Here is a 22,292-nt window from a genome sequence, read left to right on the forward strand (position 1 = left end):
CTCCCTTGAGGGACCCTATGCCCCCCCCCCCCGGCCGAACACGCTGCTGGTGGTGGGCAGTAAATCCCGGCATGGATCCTTGGATCGGCTGTCCACGAATAGGCCCTGAACCAGTGCCAGAAATATATTGCAGGACGGGAAGGGGGCGACGAAAAAGTTCATTCCAGAAAGATGATGTTGGAGGTAGGGGCTTCGACTTTGATTGGTGCTAAAGGAGCACCATCCTGCGGTCTCTCGGCTGTCCTCACTCTTTGGATGGAACACGAAAGAGTTGGGACGGAGTTGGGGGATTTGTTGGAAACAGGATTGTGACAGCCTTGGGTTGGGGGCCCTGAGCGTAAGGTGAGGGTTCTATGGAGCATAAGAGGAACGGAGGCTGAGGCAATGGGTGCAGAGTGTGTGGACACAAGGTTACTAGGGAACCCTAGCACGGAGGCACTGTTCCCGAGGAACCCCGGTTCTCCTTGTTCTCGAAGTTCTGGGGACTGCGGCCACCTCCGCACCTCTTCGCTGTCCGCTCTCTTTCTGCTCTTCCAGGCTCTCTGCTCCCTCTGCTGGCCTTTTTGGCATATGACAACCCCCTGGAGTCTTGGAGGCAGAGGAAACTTGGGAAGCCAAAGGAGTAGGGTTTACAGATCCCCACCAAAGCCCAGTTAGGAGTCCAGGGAGGGGGTTGTATGAGCCCCCAAAACCGGACTGGCAGAGGCTGCTAGTGCAGAGCGGTAGTGTCTAATAGAGTCTCTTTGGATTTGTGTTGCCATGGTGATCAGATGCAGGGAAAGTGTCAGCTCTTTCACTCTCTCTGACCTTTCTTTATGAGAAAGGGGTGAAAGCATGGTGGGAGGTGGGGTGGGGGGGGAAGGTCCCTTTATTTTCTGTTACCCTACAGACAGACCTCCCACATCCTAACTCTGCTTCCAAGAACCACTTCCTTGGGGCTGGAGGGTTAGTAGGCTAACTGTTCAGTCTGAGGGTCAAGGGGAAAAGGGGAAACTAGGAAGTGATCTGAGGCCAGCGCATATAGATAGTAGCTGTGAGGTACAGTTAGGAGCGTATCTGAGCCCCCTCCCCCATGTTTCTTTGACCCAGACACCAGTTATACCCAGAGGGTCAAGCACGACGACCAGAGGTCACTGAAGAAGAAGGGTTCTTGCTCAGCTCCTGTCTCAGCCATGTGCCCCACCCTCCAGGGTAGTTCTTTTAGGGCACACTGCGTTCTCCTCCCCACACTGCTTTCTCCAGATCAGCGATGCTCAAATATTTGGTTTCGAGACCACTTTACACTCTTTAAGTTTATCAAGCTGTTGTTTATGTGGTTTGTATCAATTTACCATATTAGAAATTAAAACTGAAAAAAGTTTGTAACACAAGAATACACAAGCACACATCCCATTAACAATGTCAGAAAGATGACGTAATCGCATGTCACCAGCCTCTGGAAAACACTGAATGCTTTTGAGATAATGAAAATAAAAAGGCAAACATCTTAGTATTATTATGAAAATAGTTGTGACCCTGTGGACACCCCTGAAAGGGTCTCAGGAACCTCCCAGGGGTCCCCAGACCACACCTTGAGAACCATGGCTCTGGCCCATCACCCCGGCCCTTTATGACTCACACTGGCTGATTTTTCTTCTTCATTTTTACTAGGAAAGTATAAATGTTTGTTTCCCCAGTGGGTCCTGCCTCTCACTGGGAAAAGCCAAGGAACTTCTCAGGCTCAGCACTCTCCTCTCCTGATGCCCATTTCTGGGGCTCTGCTAAACACCTTCCTCAGCCCTTGCCCATCTCCTTCTTGACCCTCCCTTAAAGCACTTCCACAGTCCGACCCCTGGCCAGCCTGTTTCCCCTGCCCCAAGTCTGCTGGACCCTCAGTCTGCTTCTTTCTGCTCTCACTTGAGGACTTTCTCTTCTCGGGAGAGACTAAGTCATTTTCTCTGCCTGCTTCTCCCCTCCCTCCTTCCCTCCCTCCCTCCCTTGCCGCTGCTATTTTCTCATAGGGCAGGAAATCATGCTTTCTGGGTAGGTTCCTTCAGAGGACACACTTTCCCCAGCTCCCCACACATCAACCAGCCTGGAATAGACCAGCGTCTGGCTAGGAAAGTGTCCATTTGGGTCCCAGAGAGGTCAACTCAGTCATACTGCCAGGTGGCCCATTGGGTGGTGGTGCAGAACGGGAATCTGATGCCTCCAGCCACAGATGCCCTTTGCCTGGGAACCCCCAACTTGATATCTTTACTTCAACCCCCAGATCCTCTTGCTAGCTGCAGCCACAGGCCTCCACCACCATATCTGGCACATCTGTCTTGACCACATTACCATCGCGGTTCAGGTAGAGGAGAGAGAGAGGCCTCCGGGCAGTAGGGACACAGCAGGAGGTACCCAAGGGCCAAGGGTTGTTGGCCTTGAGGAGGCTGAAGACAGCAGAATGGAAGGAGGCAGCAATGCCCGGGCTGCCAGCCAGGTGGGAGGGGCACTGCCCACTGCAGTAATTCAGCTGGTACCCCTCAGGCTGCAGGATCCAGTCCCTCCATCCCAGTTCCTGGAAGTCTACATAATGGTCTCGCCGACAACATAAGGGAGTCTCAGGTTCACAGGTGGGGGTCCTCCTCCTGACTCGGCCTGCTTCCTGCTCATTGGGACGGGTCTTAAGCTCCAGGAAGGGCCGCTGGTTTCCCTCTGTGTCCAGGAGGCGCTGAGCTTGTCCGGCAGCTGTGCTGTTGCCTTCTAGGGGACTGCAGTCCAGTTGGAGCCTCAGGACATGAGACTCCTCACCCCTCAAGCCACTAGAGGGCAGAGTCAGGGCATGCCAGCCAGGGCTTGTAATGTGGTGCTCAGCCAGGAAGGTGCCAGACACTCTGTGCCTCCTCCTTGTGCCCCATCGAAAGATCTTCAAGTGAAGAATGCCAGGAAGGGTGGGGAGTACATGAAGCCATAGGCGCACGTGGAACAGCTGGTGGGACCGAGGAGTGGACAGGTGGAAGGTGAGCATGGAGCTGCAGGTTGAAGTGGAGGAGTCTGCCAGAAAGATGGAGAAAGGACTGAGGGACTGAGCAGAAACGGGGCTCTCCTCCGAGAACTCCTGCAAGCCCTGCCCACTGCTCTCCCCAGCACCCACCTTTAGAAGAAACAGGGACTGTCTAACCATCATCTGCACCCAGTCCCTGCCCCAACTTCTCCTCCTCCCCCCACGCCCTGCTCTGCCTGCCTTGTCTGCCAGCCTCCCTTTCTGCCTCCCTTTCCCTGCTTGCTTTCTGCCTCTCTCTCTCTCTCACCCACCTGTGGTGGTAGCAAAGCTGATGACCTCCTCCCCTTTCGTCGAAGCCACACTTCCCTGCTGCAGTCTCTGGAGAGCTCTGCTCAGTGCTGCCTGGGGTGGAGGGTTAGTTATCCTGGGACGACTGGTCAGGTGCAGCCCCTCCAGGATTTGCTGCTTGGCCAGCTCTAGGACCAGCGCTCGTTCTGCTTGGGGTGCCAGGGTGGGGCCCCCACAGGAGGGACACACAGACCTTGTCTCCTGTGCCCACACCAGTGCCCACAGCAGCACCAGCCGGAGCTGGACACCAGGGAGCCCCATGTTCCTGGTGAATGGCCCTGGGTCGAAACGGGAGCCTCGGATGGCAGTTGCTCCTGCTGTTGAATCTGATTGCACGGAGGCCAAAGAGGGCACAGCAGCGGCAGACAGCGGTGCCACACCTACCCTTAGCCAGGGGTAGAGCCACCTGTCTTCTGCTGCCTGGTAGAGGGTGGACGGTCTGATGGGTGGCTGTGTTTAGCACAGTCTGCCAATTTGACCCTCACAGCTCATGTCTCACTACTGACTGGGGCCTCTTTAGAGCCTGCAGCCTGGGGCTCCCTCACCTTGTGGTCAGCCAGCAGACCTACCTTCTGAGCACCAGATTGGCCAGCTCTGCTGCCCATCAAGCCCCTGCAGGGGGTGGATGTCCCCCCCCCTGGAGCTCAGGTTTCACCATCTGGCCCTGGTCACTGAGCTTGAGGTGGGGGTATGGGTGGGGGCAATGTGGACACGCATGATGCAAGAAAGAGGATGATTTCACATGGTCAGCCCTCAAGGTCTGGGGCTTGGGGGAGGGAACTCCATATAGCAAAGTGGGGAAGGGCAATTTCCCCGCATCCCTTCGGCCTTTCTAGCTCGCTCTTTGGCCTCTGCTGCAGCAGTTGCTATGATGCAGCTGCGAGTTCCAGTGGTTATTTCCCTGGGGTCTCTGGGCTAGAAGGACCCCTCTGGTTTCTATTTTTAGCAATGGGCCTGGTACAGGGGCGGGAGGTTGGCAGGTGGGGGCGGGGGGAGCAGAGTCCTTTTGCCCAGGCCCAGGTGGCAGTGCCATGGGACACAGAAGTCACTCCCTGACCCTGCCTGTGCTGGCTGCCCAGAGTCCAGTTGGACTGGAGCACACGTGGAAGAGGGCAGGGGCAGGGGGTTGGCATGTTACTGTGATGTCTGGGGAAACCCAGAGAGGTGGGGGCGGTGGGGTTGATGCAATCTTACAGCAGGGCAGAGTCCACCAAGGCTGGCAGAGGGCATGGGACTTGGGGGGGCCTGTACCCAGCTGCTGGTTCTCTTTCAGGGGACTGTGAGAGTTGTTTAATTTGTGGGACATCCTAGAAGTGGTGCCAGGTCTCTGTTAACGGGGATGAGAAACGGATGGTTTAGGACTTGTAAGAGTAGAGCAAACAAAAAGTGCAGCAACCTTAGTTCCATCCCAGCCCTCCTTATCTCCCTCCCTCACTGACTATAAATGGAAGGGCCAGGCCCCTCCACCTTGAACCTATGAGGGAAGGCCTCATGCTAGCCTTTCTCCTTATGCCCAGTTTCTTCAAGAAGAGGGAGAAAGTGAGTGTGATTTGGAAGTGTGCCCCCACTCCATTTTATTCATCTCCCCACTATTTAGCGGGGTGTGGTGGGGGTTGTCAAGAGAGCCTGCTAATCCTAACCCAGCAGCAGGGAGAGAGAGGTGGTGCTTCGGGGGCTGGGTGTCAGTACCACCGATGTCCACCGTGTGGCAGTGCTGTGCTGCTGACAGCCGCTGTCTCAGCTCTGGCCAGTTTCCCAGAGAAGGGGCCACTAGGGGAGGGAGAGATGCCGTGCTTCCCAACCTCTCACTCTGAGAACCCTGGCTCTCCAGCGGGAGACAGAGAAGCTGGTCCCTCTGCTCTCACATCTCGCCCCTGCCAGCGAGCAGAGAGTGCTGTTAGGAGCAGCATCACTGCTGCCTTTGGTCTTGGACCTCATCACACGGGCAGGTGGCAGTGGAGCTTGGTGATGGGTGCGAGGTTCTTCCTAGAAACTCAAAGCACCCGTGGCGGGGAGCAGGGACAAGGGACAAGGGGGCTTTACAGACCCTCCTGTCCTCCCTGCGTTTCCCCCCCCAGGGCCGGAAACATTCAAGCCCTTCTGTGCTGTGCTCTCCCCAGCTCCCTCTCTGTTGGTCCGGCTGGTGACAGCCCTCTACCCTCTGGGGTCCGGGCTGTAGAAGTGCAAGACAGGTTTTTGCCTGCGACGGTGTTTCAGAGGGCTTACCTGTTGGTGCCAGGAGACAGAGTTCAGGGAAGCAGCAAGAAATAGCTGCTGGAGGCTCTGACCCCACCTCTCCCCTCTGCCAGGTGCCCCCACTTTCCAGCTCTTCCTATCCTCTCGCTGCTGTGCCTGGCTCGGCCCTACCTCCTCGCTGACACTTACGTCAGAACCCAGCTATAAATATGCTCTTAGCATCTTAGTCACTTTTCCCAAGAAGTGCTCCTGAGTTATAAATACTCCATCCATCTGCCTCCCTGGTCCGCCCTACCACCAACCTGGTTGGGGCTGGGGGGTGGAGACAAGGCTGAGGGGTGGGTAAGGAAGTAGAAGAATACTGAGTGATTATCTTGCCTAAATGAGAAAAGTCTGACAGTCTAGAGTTAGGGACTCAGGGGACTCTGGAAGAAAAGGTTTGAAAGACATACCCACTCTTTCTCCTCGTTATAGAAGGCAGAGCCACAGAAGAAAGGAAAGAACACCGATCCTGTGTTTATTTTAAAATTTGCCTTTTTTTTTCCCCATCATGGAGTTTTTTGGTATTAATCTTGATGTTTGAAAAATATTGAATTAAAATATTATTTATTTTTATTGATGAATTTTTTGGCCTCCCCTTAAATTTTGCCCCTAAAGTGAATGCTTCACTCTACCTCACCTTAGTCTCGGCTCTGGGGACTGAAGTGGTGGGAGGGAGGGGAGTTTGGTGGGTGAAGGGAGAGGTACCAGAAGATTCCCTTAAATTCTCTCCTTAGATGGAGATCTCAAGGTAAAGGTGGGAATACCCCCACGAGGTTGCTCAGGAAACCCCACAGCTCAGCCTGGCAGTCCCCCCGGAGGTCCCTTTCAGACTTTCTCCTCTAGGGTTCCTATTCCAAGGACCTCAGACCCTGGTAGAAGGGGGTTATAAGCTGAGCAAACACAGACATCACGTAACCCAAAGGACACATGGGTTTTGCAAAATCTCGGCCTTGGGCTGCAGACAATATCGACCCATGGTGCAGGGCTGTCGAACCAAAGGGAGGAAATGGTGGGGGAAGAGGGCAAAGGTCTAGAGCAGTGATTGCCAACCTTTTTCATCTCATGGCACACAAACTAATTACTAAAATTCTGCAGCATTCCAAAAATATAGTTTTTGTTCATATGACAAAAAAGGTATACTTTTGACTGACTTACAAAAAAAAAAAAAAAGTAATTACCTACCTTTATTTGCTCCAAAGTGACTTAAAAAAAAATTAGGTATCTAGCCCTGGTGGGTGTGACTCAATTGGTTGGGTGTCCAATGCACTGAGAGGTTGTCAGTGGATTCCTGGTCAGGGCACATGCCCAGGTTGTGGCTCAGGTTGTGGGCGCGATCCTCAATAGGGGGCATGCAGGAGGCAGCAGATCGATGTTTCTCTCATGGATGTATCTCTTTCTCCCTCTCCCTTTCTCTCTCTCTAAAAATCAATTAAAAAAATCAAACATCTATACTTATAAATAAGGATTTCTGGTACTAAGAGTTAATCAGACAACCTTAAATGGACACTGCAACCTTATTATGTGATGTGACCAATAAGATGCAACTCTATTATATGACCTATGTATTTATGGTTCAAGACAAGGCATTCACACAAGATGGCTATTGTTGTTGTTGTCAGGTATTGAATGTTTTTAAAATTTTTGCGGCATACCGGTTGAAAATGTCTGGTCTAGAGAGAACCCAGAAACCCAGTCGTAAAGCAAATGCCTCCCTCTTCTCACTCCAGGCCTTCCTTTTTTCCTCCCTGCCCTACTCTAGTGGCCCTTAGCCAGTTCCAGCTTCCAATCAGTACTCCTGGATGGAGGCCTGAGAGTTGGTGAAAGCAAGGCAGCCATGTCTGAACCATTCCTCTGCCTTCCACCACCTGTATCCCCACAGGTTGTTGGCCTACTTTCTTATTGAACAGTGATCTGTGAGTACAGGGGGAAGAGAGGAGCAGGTAAAACCCAGGTCTTTATTATCCTTGAGACCAGCAAAGGTGGTTCCAAAAGGGTGCAGGAGGCCTAACAAAGGAGGGGAGGCAGCCTGGGGAAGGAAGGGCATGAAGTATGGAAAGGACACAATAGCTCAGCCCTGAGGAACCTGTGTGAGGAGAGAGCAGAAATGGACACCGCAGGCAGGCTGTCTTCTGGCCTGTCAGTTGGGGTTCTGACAGGAGACAAAAGACCCACTCAGCTGTCTGTGTTTGCATCACCGAGAAGAGTTTATGAAGGACTTCTTTTTTTAAAAAAAATATTTTTTTATTGATTTCAGAAAGAGGAAGGGAGAGGGAGACAAACTTCAATGATGAGAATCATTGATTGGTTGTCTCCTGCACACCTCCTACCAGGAGTCAAACTCTGACCTCCTGGTTCATGGGTTGATACTTAACCACTGAGCAACACCAGCTGAGCATTGACTTCTTTACAGAGGAATGGGCAGGGTTAAGGGAACCAATGAGGGATATTGAAGCACCGAGGTGCTAGTAAGAGTGGAGAGCCACTATAAGCCTTTAGCATGGAAGCAGTGACATCAGAACCCAGGCAAAGCTGAAGCCATGGAAGAGAGGAGCCAGACAGAAGCTGTCGGGACATAGTCACAGTCACAGTCACACAGAACCACGGCACCTAGGCTGCATGAATAAGAAATATTTGGACTTCTTGCTTGTGTCTTCCTTTAGTCAAATTCAGCAGGAAGCAGGGGCGAAAGGAACTCAGATGAGTCAGCCCCCAACCCCATAGAGCAGGGCAGGGAAGGATAAAGAATGGATGTAGGTGTGCCAAGAAAGCCTTAGGTGGGCTACCCGGGCAAGTAAGAAGGAAAGGGACCCAAGACACAGAGAGAAATGAGCCTCATTTTGGAGAGTAATGATCTAATCTTTGGTGAAACCAAGGAGGGGGCTCTCTGGAGATCCAGAAAATCAAGGGGAGGGGCTGGGTCAAATTATTTAGAGAGGGAGGGGCACTGAGTGGAAAGGGCAGGGAAGCATTGTGGATTATGGTATAGATTAAGAATAGGTTATGGGTGTCTGCCTGGGTTGCACTGCTTATGGTTGGAGGTGGATCAGAGTCTCTGGGATGGCAGTTGAGCATGTGGGGCTTGCTTGATGGACTGTCCTCTTGGAGAGAGGCTGGTGGTTATGTATGTATGTATTTATTTTTTTTAAAGGTTGACTTTTTAAAAATTAAGTTTTTATTGATTTTAGAAAGGGGAAGGGAAAGGGATATAGAGATAGAAAACCATAAGAGAGAATCATTGATCAGCTGCCTCCTACCTGCCCCCTACTGGGGACCTAGCCTGCAACCAGGGCATGTGCCCTGATGGGGAATCGAATCATGACCTCCCGGTTCATGGGTCAGTGTTCAACCACTGAGCTACCCCAACCAGGCACAGTGACTCTCTTTAGATGAAGATCTCCTCAAGTCAAAGTTGGGATAATTTCCATAGGTTGCTCAGGAAGAGGGATTGCACCTCCTGTACAGAGGCAATAATGGAGTCAGTCCCTGTTCTCAAGGAAGGGCACCTCTGTGGGGGCATATTTGTCTACCCCACCTTGGGCTTCCCATCCCACACATAGACTAACTGCACCCACAAGCCTCAACCACCATGTCAGGTATGTCAGTCTTAACAATGTTGCTGTCCCTGTCATAGTAGAGCAGAGACAGGGGGCGCCGGACTGTGGGCACGCAACATGAGCCCCCTCCAGGTGTGCCTGTAGCTGTGTTGGCCTTGAGAAGATTGAGCACAGTGGTGTGAAAGGAGGCAGCAATACCAGGCATGCCTGCTACATGCAGTGGGCACTGCCCTGTGCAGAAGTTCATTGAGTAGCCCTCAGGCTGGATGATCCAGTCATGCCAGCCAATCTCACGGAAGTCCACAAAGAACTCTTGTCGACAGCACATCTTGGACCCACTCTGGCAGTTGATGCCATGACGTCGAATCCGGTGCTTGCTCCCAACTCTCACCCGGGCTGCCACAAAAGGCCTCTGGGCAGCCCCGCTCAGGATGACTGAGCTCTCGGCTACCTGGCCTTCAGGTACAAGCTCCAGGGTCAGGTGTCCCTGGCTGCAGGCAGCCTGAGCTTCAGGCCCCAGAAGGAGCTGATGCCAGCCACTGGTATCCACCTTTAGCAGGTGCTGAGTGGCCAAAGTGAGGTTGGCTTCATGTGAACCTAGCACAAGGACCCTCACCTTCAAAGTCCAGGTGGTATTGGGAGGGAGCTGCACAAAGAACCTGAGGCTAGCCTCCTGGACCTCCATGCCACCAGCAGTTCTATCAGAGAAGAAGTGGAAGTCAAGACGAGTCTGGTTGATGTTGGAGAAGCCTGTGGACACAAGAAGCCCCAGTCATTGCGATGTTCTGAGTGTCAATTCTTTTTTTTCTTTTTTTCCAGTGAGTGAATCTTTATTCATTTACATCATAATTATTAGTTGAATATTTATATGCTAGATTTTTGTTTTTATCTGAATGTCAATTCTTACCAGCTACCTCTCTATTTTCCGCACGCTTGAACACTCTGCTCATTCGTGACCACATTGCTGACTACACTTTCCTCCTTAAAAGTCTTTTCTCTCTTGGCTTTCATTACACAACTCTCGTTTGATTCTTCCTTGATTTTCTTTGCTGGCTTTTTTTTTCTCTGACCAGCACTTTAATGCAAGAGTTCTCCAAAGTTTGCCTTTTATACTGAGGAGAGCTCTTACCCACACTCATGGTCAGCCAAAACAACTTTTATTCTGGTGATTCTCAAATCAATTTTGCACCTCCGGATTGGACATATAGATTTGGGAATCACCAAGCTTCAGGACACATAAATGTCCTGCCAGCACATTAAAATCAATTTGTCCCAAATGGAAATCATTATTTTCTTTCTTGCTGATCTCTCTTTTTGTTCTTAGAATTGGTGGTGCCACTACCCTTCTTATCATCTCTGGAAACCCTGTGGCCACCTCCCTCATTCCCCTTATCCAGTCTCTCACCACAGTAGTTCTAATGTCTATGCATTTCTCCCTAACCCTATTACGATTGCCACCGTTCCCCTCTTCATCCCTCACCTGCCCCATTGAAACACTTTCATTGGGTTTCTATTCCCTCCACTCCACTGAAATCACTCTTGTCAGGTTCACCATCACCTGCCATGTTGCCAAGTCCAATGGTTTCATCTCTTTATATTCATCTTACAAAGCAGTGTTTGACATACTTAACCATTCCCTCCTTCTTGAAATAGTTCTTTTCCCCTTCCTGGCTTTTGTGACTCTGGCCACTCCATTTTGATCTTTTTTTGCTGATAACTCCTCTTTCTCTGTCTGACCTCTACATGTTGGAAGTCCTGAGCTCTCTTCTCCTTTCTCTTCTATATCTATACTCTCTCTCAGAATGGTCTCATCAATTCCCATGGCTTTTAATTTCATCTGTATGCTGATGACTCCCAAATATATATCCCTGGACCTGATTTCTCCCCAAGCCCCAGGCTTGTATATCCCACTGCTGATCTGATAACCTAGTTGGATAGCCAATGATATTTCAAACTTTTCATGTTCAAAGAAGAATTTTAGATTTATCTCCCCAAACCCATTCCTTCTCCAATCTCCTCCTTCCATATAAATGCATTGCTTAAGCCAAAACCTTGATTGCTCTCATCTCCTACTTTGAAATTATCTGCAAGACCTGTCAAATCTACCTCCAATTCATAATATAATTTCACTGATCTTGTCTCCTTTACTATACATTAGTTCAGTGATTTTCAACCTTTTTCATCTCATGGCACACAAACTAATTACTAAAATTCTGCGGCATACCAAAAATATATATTTTTGCTAATCTGACAAAAAGGGTATAATTTTGATTGATTTACAAAAAAATAATAGTAATTACCTACCCTTTTGCTCCAAAGTGACTTAAAAAAAATCAGGTGTCTAGCCCTGGCAGGTGAGGCTCAGTTGGTTGAGCATACAATGCACTGAGAGGTTGTCAGTTGGATTGCAGGTCAGGGCACATGCCCAGGTTGTGGCACAGGTTGTGGGCTCAATCCTCAATAGGGGGCATTCAGGAGGCAGCAGATCGATGTTTCTCTCATGGATGTATCTCTTTCTCCCCCTCCCTTCCTCTCTTTTTAATTCATGAAATTCATCATCTCAAAAACCTTATTATTGAAGAAAGCCCAAACTCTTTTAGGAAGCGGTCATAAGCCCATTATGACTTGATCTAAGCTACCCTTTTTTTCTTTATCAAGTAAAGAATGCTTTATTGTGGGAATGCCACTGGCACTTTCTTGGACGTAAAAGGGCAGAAAATAAAATTCAACTAGGCTTCATGTGAATTGGAATGTCAGGAATAAGACAGCTTTTGATAGCTCTCAGAGCCATTATGATCTCTCTCATCTCCGTTTCTGTGTAAGTCTACTTCATTCTTTTCTCTCTGAAAATTTGGACTTTCTTCACTAATAAGGTTTTTGAGATGGTGAATTTCATGATCTAGCCAAGTTTTTGGCAAGTAACTCTGGTGTCAGTGTAAAATAAGAATTAAAGAAATAAAAGACCATTCATTCAACAAATTTTGGGTGCTGACTATGTACTAAGTGAACCATATAATGGTGAACCATACGGCACAATCTCTACCTTCATGGAGTTTATATTCTAGCTGGCTTGGATATACTTCTTCTGCCTCCTCATCAGCTTTCTCAACTCCCAAAATGGTGGCTCCAGGTCCTGAGTCTACAGAACCTTTTACTCACCTCTTCCTAGCTAAGTGAGCTGATCTTTCAGTGTCCCAATTCCAAAATCCTAGAAGAGTCTGATTGGCCTAACTAATCTTTTCTTGCTAGGTCACTGAGCACCTTACTGTTAGGATCTCTAAAGTCACTCCAAAAAGGCATCCAAATTGGAAAAGAAGAAGTAAAACTGTCCTGATTTGCAGATGACATGATATTATACATAAAAAACCCTAAAGACTCCATCAAAAAACGATTAGACTTAATAAATGAATTCGGCAGTGTAGCAGGATACAAAATTAACGCCAAGAAATCTATGGCATTTCTATACACCAATAGTGAACTTACAGAAAGAGAGACTGAAGAAACAATCCCATTTACCATCGCACCAAAAAAATTAAGCTACCTAGGAATAAACTTAACTAAGGAGGTAAAAGACCTCTACTCAGAAAACTATAGGACGTTGAAAAAAGAGATAGAGGAAGACATAAACAGATGGAAGAACATACCATGTTCTTGGATTGGTAGAATCAACATCATTAAAATGTCCATACTACCCAAAGCAATCTATAAATTCAACGCACTTCCCATTAAAATACCAACGGCATATTTCACAGGCCTAGAACGAACTCTCCAAAAATTCATCTGGAATTAAAAAAGACCCCGAATAGCTGCAGCGATCCTGAGAAAGAACTAAGTAGGTGGGATCTTAATACCAGATATCAAGCTGTATTACAAAGCCACTGTTCTCAAAACTGTCTGGTATTGGCACAAGAACAGACATATAGATCAATGGAATAGAATAGAGAGCCCAGAAATCGGCCCGAACCAATATGCTCAATTAATATTTGACAAAGGAGGCAAGAACACACAATGGAGTCAAGATAGTCTCTTCAATAAATGGTGTTGGGAAAATTGGACGGATACATGCAAGAAAATGAAACTAGACCACCAACTTACACCATACACAAAAATAAACTCAAAATGGATAAAGGACTTAAATGTACGACGAGAAACCATAAAAATACTAGAAGAATCCAAAGGCAACAAAATCTCAGACATATGCCGAAGCAATTTCTTCACCGATACAGCTCCTAGGGCATTGGAAACTAAAGAGAAAATGAACAAATGGGACTACATCAAAATAAAAAGCTTCTGCACAGCAAAAGAAACCATCAACAAAACAACAAGAAAGCCCACTGCGTGGAAAAACATATTTGCCAATGTTATATCTGATAAGGGACTAATCTCCAAAATTTATAGGGAACTCATACAACTTAACAAAAAGAAGATAAACAATCCAATCAAAAAATGGGCAAAGGACCTAAATAGACACCTTTCAAAAGAGGACATTCAGAAAGCCGAGAGACATATGAAAACATGCTCAAAGTCACTAATCATCCGAGAGATGCAAATCAAAACAACAATGAAGTACCATCTCACCTGTCAGAATGGCTATCATCAACAAATCCACAAATGACAAGTGCTGGAGAGGATGTGGAGAAAAAGGAACACTCGTGCACTGCTGGTGGGAATGCAGACTGGTGCAGCCACTATGGAAGACAGTATGGAGTTTCCTTAAAAAACTAAAAATGGAACTCCCATTTGACCCTGTGATCCCACTTCTAGGAATATATCCCAAGAAACCAGAAACACCAATCAAAAACGATATATGCACCCCTATGTTCATAGCAGCACAATTCACCATAGCTAAGATCCGGAAACAGCCTAAGTGCCCATCAGTAGATGAATGGATTAGAAAACTGTGGTATATCTTCATGATGGAATACTATGCTGCTGTAAAAAAGAAGGAACTCTTACCATTTGCAACGGCATGGATGGAACTGGAGAGCATTATGCTAAGTGAAATAAGCCAGTCAATGAAGGAAAAACACCACATGATCTCACTCACTCATGGATAATAAAGACCATTATAAACTTATGAACAAAAATAGATATAGAGGCAGAGCTGCCTTGAACAGACTGTCAAACTACAGCGGGAAAGCCGGGGAGGGTTGAGGGGCGGGAGGGGGTGGAGGTAAGAGATCAACCGAAGGACTTGTATGCATGCATATAAGCATAACCAATGGACATAAGACACTGGGGGGTAGGGGAGGCCGGGGGATTGTTAAGGGCGGGAAAAAAAGGAGACATATGTAATACTCTTTGTAATACTTTAAGCAATAAAACAATTAAAAAAAAATAAAGTCACTCCGGTTATGGCAGGCAGACATATAACCCACAGGGGTTGTGGTAGACTATTACATCGTTGGCTCCCAATGAACAACAGCTCCCAATATTCATAGCTTTGTGCAATTTCTTCCCATATTAATTCTTGTCTTGGCCATGTGATTTGATTTGGCCAACAAGACACAGGCAAGCATAGTGCAAGCAGAAGTTTATACACTGAGGCTTCATCTTTTTGGAAGCCAGCAACTTGGCTTCAGAGAAACTTGGGAGAGACTACTGAATGATGAGAAGCCATGTGGAAAATCAGAGACCATCTTAGATGTTCTATCTAGCCCCATCTGAGCTCCTGCCTGAATGTTGTTACATGAGCGACCTCAGCTAGCCCATGTGGACCAGAACTGTCCAGATAAGCCCAGTCAAATCACAAAATCATGAAAAATATTGAATTTTTTCTTTTAGGCCTCTCTATTTGGGCTTCTTTGTTATATTAATGGATAACTGAAACAGAAACTAGTATCAGAAGTAGGGTGTTCCATAATAAAGACCTACAATATATAGCACTGGCTTTGGGATTGGGTGGCAGGCAGAGGTTGTAAGGGTGGTGAGGAGAGTGTTAGTGAAGGCAGTTAGAGCAGTGAGAAAATTGCTATTGGAAGCCAGAGAAAGGGGACCTGTATTATGTATTGGCTATCAGCTGTGATAACTTGGAAGCTAGAAATGATATCTAACAAAGTTGTGAATTTAGCTGAAGATATTTCCAGGCAGAATGCTGGAAGTGTCATTTGGCTTATTTTAGCTGCTTTATCGCAAGAACTGTTAAATTTTCAAGCAGAATTTCGATAGAATATTTCAAACAGGACTTGCTAGATTGAACAATAAAATATTTTTTCATTCCTTGTTTCTCTGTCTGGCAAAAAGTTCTTCAAATGAGATACGTTCTCAAGGCAAAAATCAAATCCAGGGCACTGCCCGTAAAGCATGGCCTCGGTGTGAAGATAAAAACAAACACAGGGTCAGCCATAGGGCCCTTAGCTGTGATCTCACTTCTTTGTTAAGCTCTAAAGCTTAAGATGATGTTCTGTAGACCCTCTCAGCTGGACAAAAGGGTTTCTAAGAATCTTAAGAGTTGTGCCCCACAACACCCTGACTTGTAACACAAGTAGGGGTCTGTTTTGACAGAGTGGAGTGCCTTTTGTCTAATTGAGTAGACTACAATTTATTATTTAGAAGGCCCACGGAGTTTTAAAGATAATTTTAATAGTGAAAGCAGTACCAATTTGGACTAAAGCAGGGGTCCTCAACCTTTTTAAACAGGGGACCAGTTCACTGTCCCTCAGACCGTTGGAGGGCCAGACTATAGTTTTAAAAAAAACTAGTCGGCTGCTAAGCAACAGGCAGCGGCGGCAAAAACACCCGGCGGGCCGGATAAATATTTTCGGCGGGCCGTATGTGGCCCACGGGCCGTAGTTTGAGGACCCCTGGACTAAAGGGACAGAGACAATTCAAAGTGAAATGAGGCCTGTGGGCCCCCAACTTCTCATGAGCACAGGCCATTTCTTATTTGAAAGGAAAGACATCTCAGAGGGTGCTGAGAGAGTGGCTCTAGAAGCCGAGGAAAGCAGCGGTGGACTCTTCCTGAGAGGAGAGGAAAATCCTACCAGGGAGCAGCAGAATCAGGCACTAACCAAGGGAATCCTGGAGTTGGGATAGACTGAGATATGTGCCTGGCTAAATATCAGAATTTGCATGGGTCAGTGACTGCTCTGTGCTTCCCCATCTCCCATTTTGAATAGGAGTATCTATTACGGATATCGTGTCTTGTCTCAGCATTGTATATTAGGTGTGTGGGAGGCAGTTAACTTGTAATTTTAGGTGACAAGCAGTGGTGTGCTGGTAAATATTTAACAACTGGATTCTAGAGGGGGAACAGTACCCTGATTTGTAGTATTTGCCAATTTATGTGGTATAAATTCTCCCACCATGACTGATTTCAAACTATCAAGGTGATGTCTCTGGATGCAAAGTTGGAAGATATTCACAATCAGCTCTCATGAGCCAGTGTGAGCCAGTTCCAGGACACCACTGAAGTCCCCTACCCTAGTTTCCCCAGAGCCTCAAACTCTCTCTCTTCATACTTCCAGCAAGAACAATGTTCAGATCTTTATTTCAGATAACTTCAATGAATTGAAATGAAAACTTCAGGCTAAAATATTTAAATGTGAAAGGTGAAATCCAGGCATCAGTCATTCTCACCTTCAAACTTCATCTCAGATCAGGTCCCCTCTGGCCTGAACATTGTAATCATTATTGATTAGCAAATATGTGGAAAGTATACAGACTTTGAAGTCAGAGAGAATTGTGTTTGAATTCTGCCCCTTCCACGCTGTATGACCTTGGCCATGTAAATAATCTTCTTTGAATCTCAGTTTTTGCATTCATAAGATGGGAATTCTAAAGTCTACTTTATAGGGTGGTTGTGAGAGTTACACTAGGTGAGGCAGGTACACGGAATGCATGGCAACTATCATTGTTATTGCAATGTGCCAGGAACTGGGCTAAGTGTCAGGGATACAAAGGTGGAAAAAACCCAAACCAGCCAGGATCAGTGTTCAAGGGATTCATGGTTCATGGCCATCTGTCCACCTATTTTTCAACTCCAAATGAAATCTACTCCTTCAGACTTTTACCTGTTTTCCCCCTTCATTTAGGATGTTATTTACCACTAGTGGCCCGGTGCACAAAAATTTGTGCACTCGGGGGACATCCCTCAGCCCAGCCTGCCCCCTCTAACAGTCTGGGAGCCCTCACAAGATGTCCTACTGATGTCCCTGTGAGGAGTGGGCCTAAGCCGAAGTCTGGCCTCCCTCTGTGGAAGGCAACTGGCCAATCAGGTATATAGATACTTTCTGAAGGCAGCACAGACTCCTTCCTTATTTCTTTCCTCTGTGGTTGGAGAATAGGGGACTAAAAGGTGGAGACAGAACTGTGGCCGGGCCTGGGGCTCTTGTAGGCAGCAGAAAGAAGGAGAGGGCTGGGGAAAGTCTAGACATGGTTTTCTTCAATTGTCCTCCCTTCCTCCGGGCCCCTTGCTCTGTTCTCCCCTTGTCGTGGTGGACGCTTGGGCCTTGGACTGTCATTTAGGATGTTATTTACCATTCTCTACCCATTTGAAGTCAAACTTATTCTATAATGGCAGTCCATTCGCAATCTTCTGAAAGACCTCCCTGTCTCACCAGGTTCCAATGAGTTAATCCTGGCCCAGCAAACTCTTGTGCCCTCAGGCAGCATTTATTTCATTCTGCTTTATATTCTAACTAGAGGCCTGGTGCACGAAAATTGTGCATGGGGGGTGTCCTGCAGCCCGACCTGCACCTTCTCACAGTCCGGGACCCCTTCGGGGATGTCCACCTGCTGGCTTAGGCCTGATCTCCCTGGGAATTGGGTCTAAGCCAGCAGTCAGACATCCCTCTCTCAGTCCGGGGCTCTCGAAGTCCGGGACACCTCACTCCTTACCGCCCACCTGCAGCCGAGGCAGGAGGCTCCTGCCACTACTGCTGCATTCGCTGCACTCACCAGCCTTGAGCCTGGCTTCTGGCTAAGTGGCGCTCCCCCTATGGGAGTGCACTGACCACCACGGGGCAGCTCGTGTGTGGGGCTGGGGTGGGAAGTGGAAGGTTGGCCAGCTAGGGAGGGACTCCAGGGCGTGTCCAGCCCATATTACTCAGTTCCGATGGGGGCTGAACCCCAGCAGCAAGCTAACCTACTGGTTGGAGCATTTGCCCTCTGGTGGTCAGTGCATGTCATAGTGACTTGTCGACCAGTTGACTGTCTGCCCCTGGTGGTCAGTGCATGTCATAGCGAGCGGTTGAGCTGCCTTAGCATATCATTAGCATATTATGCTTTGATTGGTTGAATGGCCAACCAGATGACCAGACACTTAGCATATTAGGCTTTTATTATATAGGATTAACATATTTCCAGCAGCAGCAGCACCTAAACCCCTCATGGGCAGGAGCTAGGTCTTCTATTTCCTGTTCCCGCCCACCTTAGTCTTCTAAGTACATTACCTGTATTAGCTTATTTAATTATCTCAACTATCCTCCAGTTATCCCTATTTTACACATAAGAAAACTGACTATTAACAACCCAGGTCACACAGTAATAAGTGTCTGAGCAAGGATTTGAGCCCAGGCTATTTGGCTCTAGAATATTGTTCTTAATCATGAACAGAAGCACATTTTGAACTAGAATAAGGTCTCATCCATTACTGGGGACTCTAGACTATGGGTCAAGCTGACCTGCAATGTGATCTGATTGTTTAACGCAACCAGTGTTTATTGGGCATCTATTAGGTTTGGGAGAGGCAGAGTGCTAGTGCCCAAGGCCATGGATTCCAGAGCCATGACTGGCTTCACCACTTATCAGTCATGTGAACTTTAGCAAGTTACTCAACCTCTATGTGCCTCAGTTTCATCACCTCTAAAATGGGGATGATGATAGGACTTGCCTCATTGAGCTCTTGTAAGGATCTTAAGGCATTAGTATATGTAAAAGGCTTAAAACACAGTAAACATTGTAAGTGTAAGTTATTTTTACTATATACTAGCCTCTGGTGATAACATGAGGAATAAATGACAGTTCCTGACCTCAGGGTTGATATCCTATTGGAAGACAGGCTTTATAGAAAACCTGAAAACAGACAATTTCACACAGAGAGTTCTGGTTCAAGGTAAGGGAGCATCTCACCCTTAGGTCAGGGTAGGTTTTTTGAGAATGGGAGTGCTGGGTCTTGAAGTACAGACCAGGAGGAAGGGGCCAGGAATGGGAAGGGCCTTCATACCTAAGAAAGCGCTTGTAGGAAGCTCAGAGGACAAATAGATCACTTTGTGTTCTGTTTCTAGGGTACTGTCTCCGAATTCTTTATCTTTCTCTCCAGGTGTCCACTAAATTCTCCAACTCCTCTCCCCTCCATGGAAGTAACTCTCCGCTTCCATCCTCTATCCACCCTTCTATGTCCCATTTTGACCCTGTTCTGATGTGTGTAACTGAGGTATCAAGGCAAGAGGGCAGGGTAGGGTGGAGAGGTATTATAGTCCTGGTGATTTTCTTTTGTCCTTTTACCCAAATGAGGCATCTGGGGGAGAGGAGATGAAGAAGTTGGATCCTGGGCCAGAGAAAAGGCAGATGCCCCAGCCTCCAGCCTCTAGCCTCTGGGTCCAGGCCCAGGAAGTGGATGGACTCACACCACAGCCTGGGGAAGTTTGTGGGGTCTTTAGAGAGAGGAGCTAAAGGAGATGGGGGCAGGCAATTTTAAACAAAGTGAAATTTACCTACATCCCAGCTGCCCATTGGTCATGTCTAAATCACAAGAGAGATTGGGGGCGGAGGGGGGAGGGAAGGGGGCAGGGTAGTGGGAATCCTGGATTAGGAGATTACAGGTCATGGGAAGAAAGAGTTGGGATGGTTTGGGGGAGGAAGTCAGGGGTTAGGTTGGGGAGGACACTTTTCCTTTCCTTGAGAGGTCAGGTTTTGAGGAAGATCTACAGGTCAGTAACCCACCTGTCTCGGCAAAGCTGATGATCTCATATTCCTGTCCCCTGTCAGCCTCTGGAAGCGCCCCCTGTGGGCGCCCATGGAGGCGCTGCAGCGCTATCCTCAGAGCTGCTCTGGACACTGGCCGATTTAGCGTTGGGCGCTGGTTGAGGTGCAGCTTGTCCAAGATGCTTCTCTTGGCAAGGGGGAGAAGCAGCTCCCGCTGGCTCTGCAGGTCCAAGGCATGCTCCCCACATGCCAGGCATTGACGGTCAGCTCTGGTAGTGGCCACTGTGGCCAGAGCCAGGAATAGGAAGGCCAGGAACAATGAGGAGATCATTGTTGGGGCAGGCCCTCCTTGAGGGACACAGTGAGAGAAGGCCACAAACCCCGGGCTCAGGGTCTCAACCGCTGTGGTCTTGATTCTGTCCTGGCCGCCAGAGGCTGGGAAAGGAGAGTGTGTCCAGCTGGCATGACTCCTTGTTGCAGGGGATAGAGCAGCCAAACATCTGATTTGAGAAATGAAGCCAGTTACAGGTAGAACTTGGCAGAAGCTGCCAATGCATAATCAGTGAAAGCACAGAGTGGGGGATGTTAGTGGAGATTGGTTTGTTTGGGGAAAGAAGTGTTCCTGGGCCAATGCTGGGAGACAGTGGGTTGCCCAGGTGAACTGCCAGGCCTAGGGCCAAAGGTTAGAGATGAAATTCCTCTTCAGGTCAATGGCCTTGCTGGGAAGCCTGGTGGGGAAAGGGAGAGATTAGAGGTTTTAAGATAGAATATGAAAGGGTGACTTTGAAACAAGAGGGGGTTATTGGCAGGCATTTTAGGTCACTGTCATGCAGGTAATTGAGGGTTTGAGAGTTGCATTTTCCTTTGTCTGATACTTCTCTTATCTCTGCCGGCCCCCAACCCAAACTCTTGTTAGTTCTTGTTTGGTTTTGCCCAGTAAGGATCAAAAAACATCCAGTCTGAAGGGTTGGGAGAGGAGAGGAAGTGTTCTAGCCGGGTCTTCTGCGTAATCAGTGGGAGGTCTGAAGGTGAGGAAGGGGCTTGAGAGCTAGATGTACTCTGGGGTTTCTTCTGTTTAGGAAGAGACATTTTAAGGTTGCTCAGAATTCTCCCTTTTCTCCCCTAAAGGTCCTGAGTAGTAGATCTTCAGGGAAAGGCTTTTATTTCCACAAGGGGGATTTACCTGGCAGGAGTGGCAGGTAGAGTTAGGAGCACAGGTTTTTAAGCTAGATGACCTTGGTTAAATTCTATCTTTTCCTTTTATCAGCTGTGTGACTCTTGGCAAGTTACTTAACCTCTCTTGCTTTAGTGCCTTCAGTGGGGAAATGGGATAAATTATTACCCATGATTCCAAAATTCCCCCCCCCCCCAAAAAAAAATCCACATTTTTGTGTGTGTGTGGGTAACTCATATAGTGGTTAAACCTGACCTGAACAGAAGTGAAGTGATTTATGGCCTTTAAAAATCATTGAGACTATTTATATGTTTTTTTGCTCCAGAAATAGTATTTGATTATAGGATGCTACCCTTGGAGGTACTACATAATGTACATTTAAAAATATATATTTTTATTTATTTCAGGGAAGAAGGGAGAGGGAGGGAGATATATAGAAACGTCTGCCCTAGCCGGTTTGGCTCAGTGGATAGAGCATCGGCCTTTGGACTGAAGGGTCCCAAGTTCGATTCCACTCAAGGGCACATGCCTGGGTTGTGGGCTCGATCCCCAGTAGGGGGTGTGCAGGAGGCAGCCAATCAATGATTCTCTCTCATCATTGATGTTTCTATCTCTCTCTCTCCCTCTCCCTTTCTCTCTGAAATCAATAAAAATATATTAAAAAAAGAAACATCAATGATGAGAGAGAATCATTGATTGACTGCCTCCTCCATACCCCACATTGGGGATTGAGCCTACAACCCGGGCATATGCCCTGGCAGGGAATTGAACCATGACCTCCTAATTCATAGGTTGGTGCTTAATCACTGAGCCTCGCCAGCCTGGCCATAATATACATTTTACATACCATTTTACCTTTCTAAAACTTGACATTTTCTGAATTCTGATCCATGTCTGGTCCTATGGATTTAAAAAAGTTTTTTAAAATTGATTTTAGAGATGAAGGGAGAGGGAGAGAGAGGTAGAAACATCGATGGGCTGCCTCCTGCACGGGCTGTCTCCTGCATGCCCCCTACTGGAGATCAAGTCTGCAACCTGGGCTTGTACCCTGACCAGGAATCAAACCAGCGTCTGCTTGGTGCATGGGACAACACTCAATCCACTGAGCAACACAGGCCGGGCTGCTCCTATGGATTTTGAATAT

At 47.7% G+C, this 22,292-nt stretch overlaps 2 protein-coding genes across 2 annotated transcripts; both read right to left on the minus strand.

Annotated features, from left to right (window-relative positions):
• Nucleotides 1–1,307: 1,307 nt before the first annotated feature.
• On the minus strand, nucleotides 1,308–3,884 carry INHBE (inhibin subunit beta E). Its single transcript, XM_036300095.1, has 2 exons — nucleotides 3,280–3,884; nucleotides 1,308–3,018 (listed from the first exon to the last, which is right to left on the minus strand). The coding sequence occupies exons 1-2, from the start codon at nucleotides 3,575–3,577 to the stop codon at nucleotides 2,261–2,263; spliced, it is 1,056 nt and encodes a 351-aa protein (XP_036155988.1). The 5' UTR covers nucleotides 3,578–3,884; the 3' UTR covers nucleotides 1,308–2,260.
• Nucleotides 3,885–8,819: 4,935 nt separating this feature from the next.
• INHBC (inhibin subunit beta C) lies at nucleotides 8,820–20,443 on the minus strand. The gene is made up of 2 exons (XM_036300280.1): nucleotides 19,993–20,443; nucleotides 8,820–9,858 (listed from the first exon to the last, which is right to left on the minus strand). The coding sequence occupies exons 1-2, from the start codon at nucleotides 20,303–20,305 to the stop codon at nucleotides 9,113–9,115; spliced, it is 1,059 nt and encodes a 352-aa protein (XP_036156173.1). The 5' UTR covers nucleotides 20,306–20,443; the 3' UTR covers nucleotides 8,820–9,112.
• Between the last annotated feature and the right edge of the window lie 1,849 nt (nucleotides 20,444–22,292).

The sequence above is a fragment of the Myotis myotis genome, unplaced genomic scaffold, assembly GCF_014108235.1.
Source record: "Myotis myotis isolate mMyoMyo1 unplaced genomic scaffold, mMyoMyo1.p scaffold_m19_p_3, whole genome shotgun sequence".
NCBI lineage: Eukaryota > Metazoa > Chordata > Mammalia > Chiroptera > Vespertilionidae > Myotis > Myotis myotis.

Bases quoted from the DNA above. Each gene is read 5' to 3' on its own strand.
- INHBE (XM_036300095.1), bottom strand. From the start codon at position 3,577: ATGGGGCTCCCTGGTGTCCAGCTCCGGCTGGTGCTGCTGTGGGCACTG. The intron at 3,019-3,279 runs GTGGGTGAGAGA...TCTTTCTGGCAG, and splicing joins CAGCTTTGCTACCACCACAG to ACTCCTCCACTTCAACCTGC.
- INHBC (XM_036300280.1), bottom strand. From the start codon at position 20,305: ATGATCTCCTCATTGTTCCTGGCCTTCCTATTCCTGGCTCTGGCCACA. The intron at 9,859-19,992 runs GTGGGTTACTGA...TTGTGTCCACAG, and splicing joins CATCAGCTTTGCCGAGACAG to GCTTCTCCAACATCAACCAG.